The 2,406-nt window shown below is 42.1% G+C and overlaps 1 protein-coding gene across 1 annotated transcript; it reads left to right on the plus strand.

The window, feature by feature from the left end:
- The first annotated feature begins 394 nt into the window (after nt 1-394).
- LOC144524557 (gap junction beta-1 protein-like) lies at nt 395-1,531 on the plus strand. Its single transcript, XM_078260889.1, has one exon. The coding sequence runs from the start codon at nt 401-403 to the stop codon at nt 1,226-1,228; it is 828 nt and encodes a 275-aa protein (XP_078117015.1). The 5' UTR covers nt 395-400; the 3' UTR covers nt 1,229-1,531.
- Nucleotides 1,532-2,406: the final 875 nt, after the last annotated feature.

A 2,406-nucleotide genomic window follows, 5' to 3' on the forward strand; every position in this document is an offset into this window, starting at 1 on the left:
TTGATGCTCAGGCCACACCTCAAGATGGTCATCTTTGGACCCGGCGCTGCTTACGCCGCTTGCACCGCTGGCTGAGTCTGGTAAACCTCTAAAAAACTACTGCTACTACAGATAGACTTTTTACGAAATCATCAATGTTGTGGACAACAACGATAACTAAGTCATTTCAACTGATAGCTACAAATGTGACTTTTGTTCAATATGAAATGCTAAATGGTGCATGTTTTTTAAGAAATTGGGTTATTTTAATTTTCCTGAGATAAAATGTCCTAACGTTATATTGTTATACATTAATAATATGGTTATAACAGTTAAGCTCAAGCCAGAGATATAACTTGGCTTACATCTATGTAACCTTGACTGAAAATGTAACACGTTTTTTGCAGACCTGGAGTCGAAAATGAACTGGGGGACCTTTTATGCCGTGATCAGCGGCGTAAACAGACATTCTACCGGCATCGGACGCGTTTGGCTCTCCGTCATCTTCATCTTCCGTATCATGGTCCTGGTGGTTGCTGCTGAGAGCGTTTGGGGCGATGAGAAGTCCGGCTTCACCTGCAACACCCAGCAGCCCGGCTGCAACAGCGTCTGTTACGACCAGTTCTTCCCCATCTCGCACATCCGCCTGTGGGCGCTCCAGCTCATCCTGGTCTCCACCCCCGCCCTGCTGGTGGCCATGCATGTGGCCCACCGACACCACATCGACAAGAAGATCCTGAAGAGGACGGGCCGCGGCAGCCCCAAGGAGCTGGAGCACATCAAGAACCAGAAGTTTCAGATCACCGGAGCTCTTTGGTGGACATACATGATCAGTATCATCTTCAGAATCCTCTTGGAGGTGGCTTTTCTCTACATCTTCTACTTGCTTTATCCTGGCTTTAAGATGGTGCGTTTGGTAAAGTGTGACTCGTACCCATGCCCCAACACAGTGGACTGTTTTGTCTCCAGGCCGACAGAAAAGACCATATTCACCGTGTTCATGCTGGCAGTGTCTGGGGTGTGTGTGCTGCTGAACCTGGCTGAGGTGGTATACCTCATAGGCAGGGCCTGCAAACGGTGCTTACGAGGCTCTGACGAAGAGTCCAAAGTCGCTTGGATAAGTCAACGATTGTCTACTTATAGACAAAATGAAATCAATCAACTGATAGCAGACCATTCTCTCAAGTCTAAGTTAAATGTGACCAAAAAGAGCCCAACTGAGAAGGGTGAAATGTGTTCTGCTTTCTGAGACTCTGCCTCTCCTGTTCCCGTTAAACTAATCAACAGTAATCCCAAACGTCCCTGGAGTATGTTGCTCTGCATAAATGTCACATATTCTGTATATTTCATCATTGTCAGCAGACACATTTAGACTATTTATGCATCACTCAGTCTACCGCTTATTGAGTCATCTGCTGTTTCTTTGTTATTGGTTTTAAGTATTGCTGTTGGAACTCGTCTAAACTATTTGGAGCCAGTAGGGAAGGCTGAAGGACCGTAGCATACCGGTGTTTTAGTCCACTTACTAAAAGTCAGGCATTGTTGTTGATTTTAGTGGTTTCATTTGAATAGCCAAGGAGCAGAAACCATGCTTGTGTCATTGTTGCGTGATAATACAGTTCACAATATGGATTTGTTTGAAAATATTGCAGATGTTGGCACACTGGTTAGAAACCACCAATTGCTGCCACACAGTTGTATTTACAAGCTATGATGCATGGAAAGTATTGTAAGCAAGTAGTAGTAAAGTAAGCAAACATTGATTTGAAATCTGAATATTTATTATTTGGCATTATAAAGGTTTCTGTTAGGGAAACAACTCCATTCTTGGATGTCAGTTTATCTCCAGCACATGAATCCACTGCGCGGCAGATTTGTCACATTCAGCCACATTTCAGCTGCTTTGTAGTGTAGTAGTGTAGCTTTGACACAAAAAAGGAAACGGGCAGCTGTCCAGAAGGCATGAAAACATTTTTGGAATATGCTTAGTAGTAATACAAAAGTTTGCATGATTTCTGTTAATTTGGCCAAAATGTGCAAAAACACTGGTATGGTCCTTAAAGTTGCAAAGATTACAGTAGAGAATAAAATGCTGGATAGAAAAGGAATTTTTTATTTACATCAAACATGTTAATATGTACCATATTTATTCCAGTCGGAGTCAGAGCTACGTAATAGAGGAAAAGGGCATTTATGTAGTAAAGTAAATGAGTAAGAGTACAGTAAATGCCATTAAATGTCAGTAACCGCCCTTTAAGCCAAGTGGTATGCTTGGATTATATTAGACAGTCTTAGTTATTTGACTTTGATGAACTTTGTACACACAGCAGTAACAAGTATGTATCTTAGCATACTGCTATTCCGATATTTTAACATTTGGTGCTAGAAAACCAAAGAAAGTTTTAAAATAGTCCAGGTACGGACAAC

Source organism: Sander vitreus, chromosome 10 (genome assembly GCF_031162955.1).
Source record: "Sander vitreus isolate 19-12246 chromosome 10, sanVit1, whole genome shotgun sequence".
NCBI classification, from domain to species: domain Eukaryota; kingdom Metazoa; phylum Chordata; class Actinopteri; order Perciformes; family Percidae; genus Sander; species Sander vitreus.

What these genes read in the sequence shown, in the direction of transcription:
- LOC144524557 (XM_078260889.1), top strand. Translation starts at nt 401, where the DNA reads ATGAACTGGGGGACCTTTTATGCCGTGATCAGCGGCGTAAACAGACAT.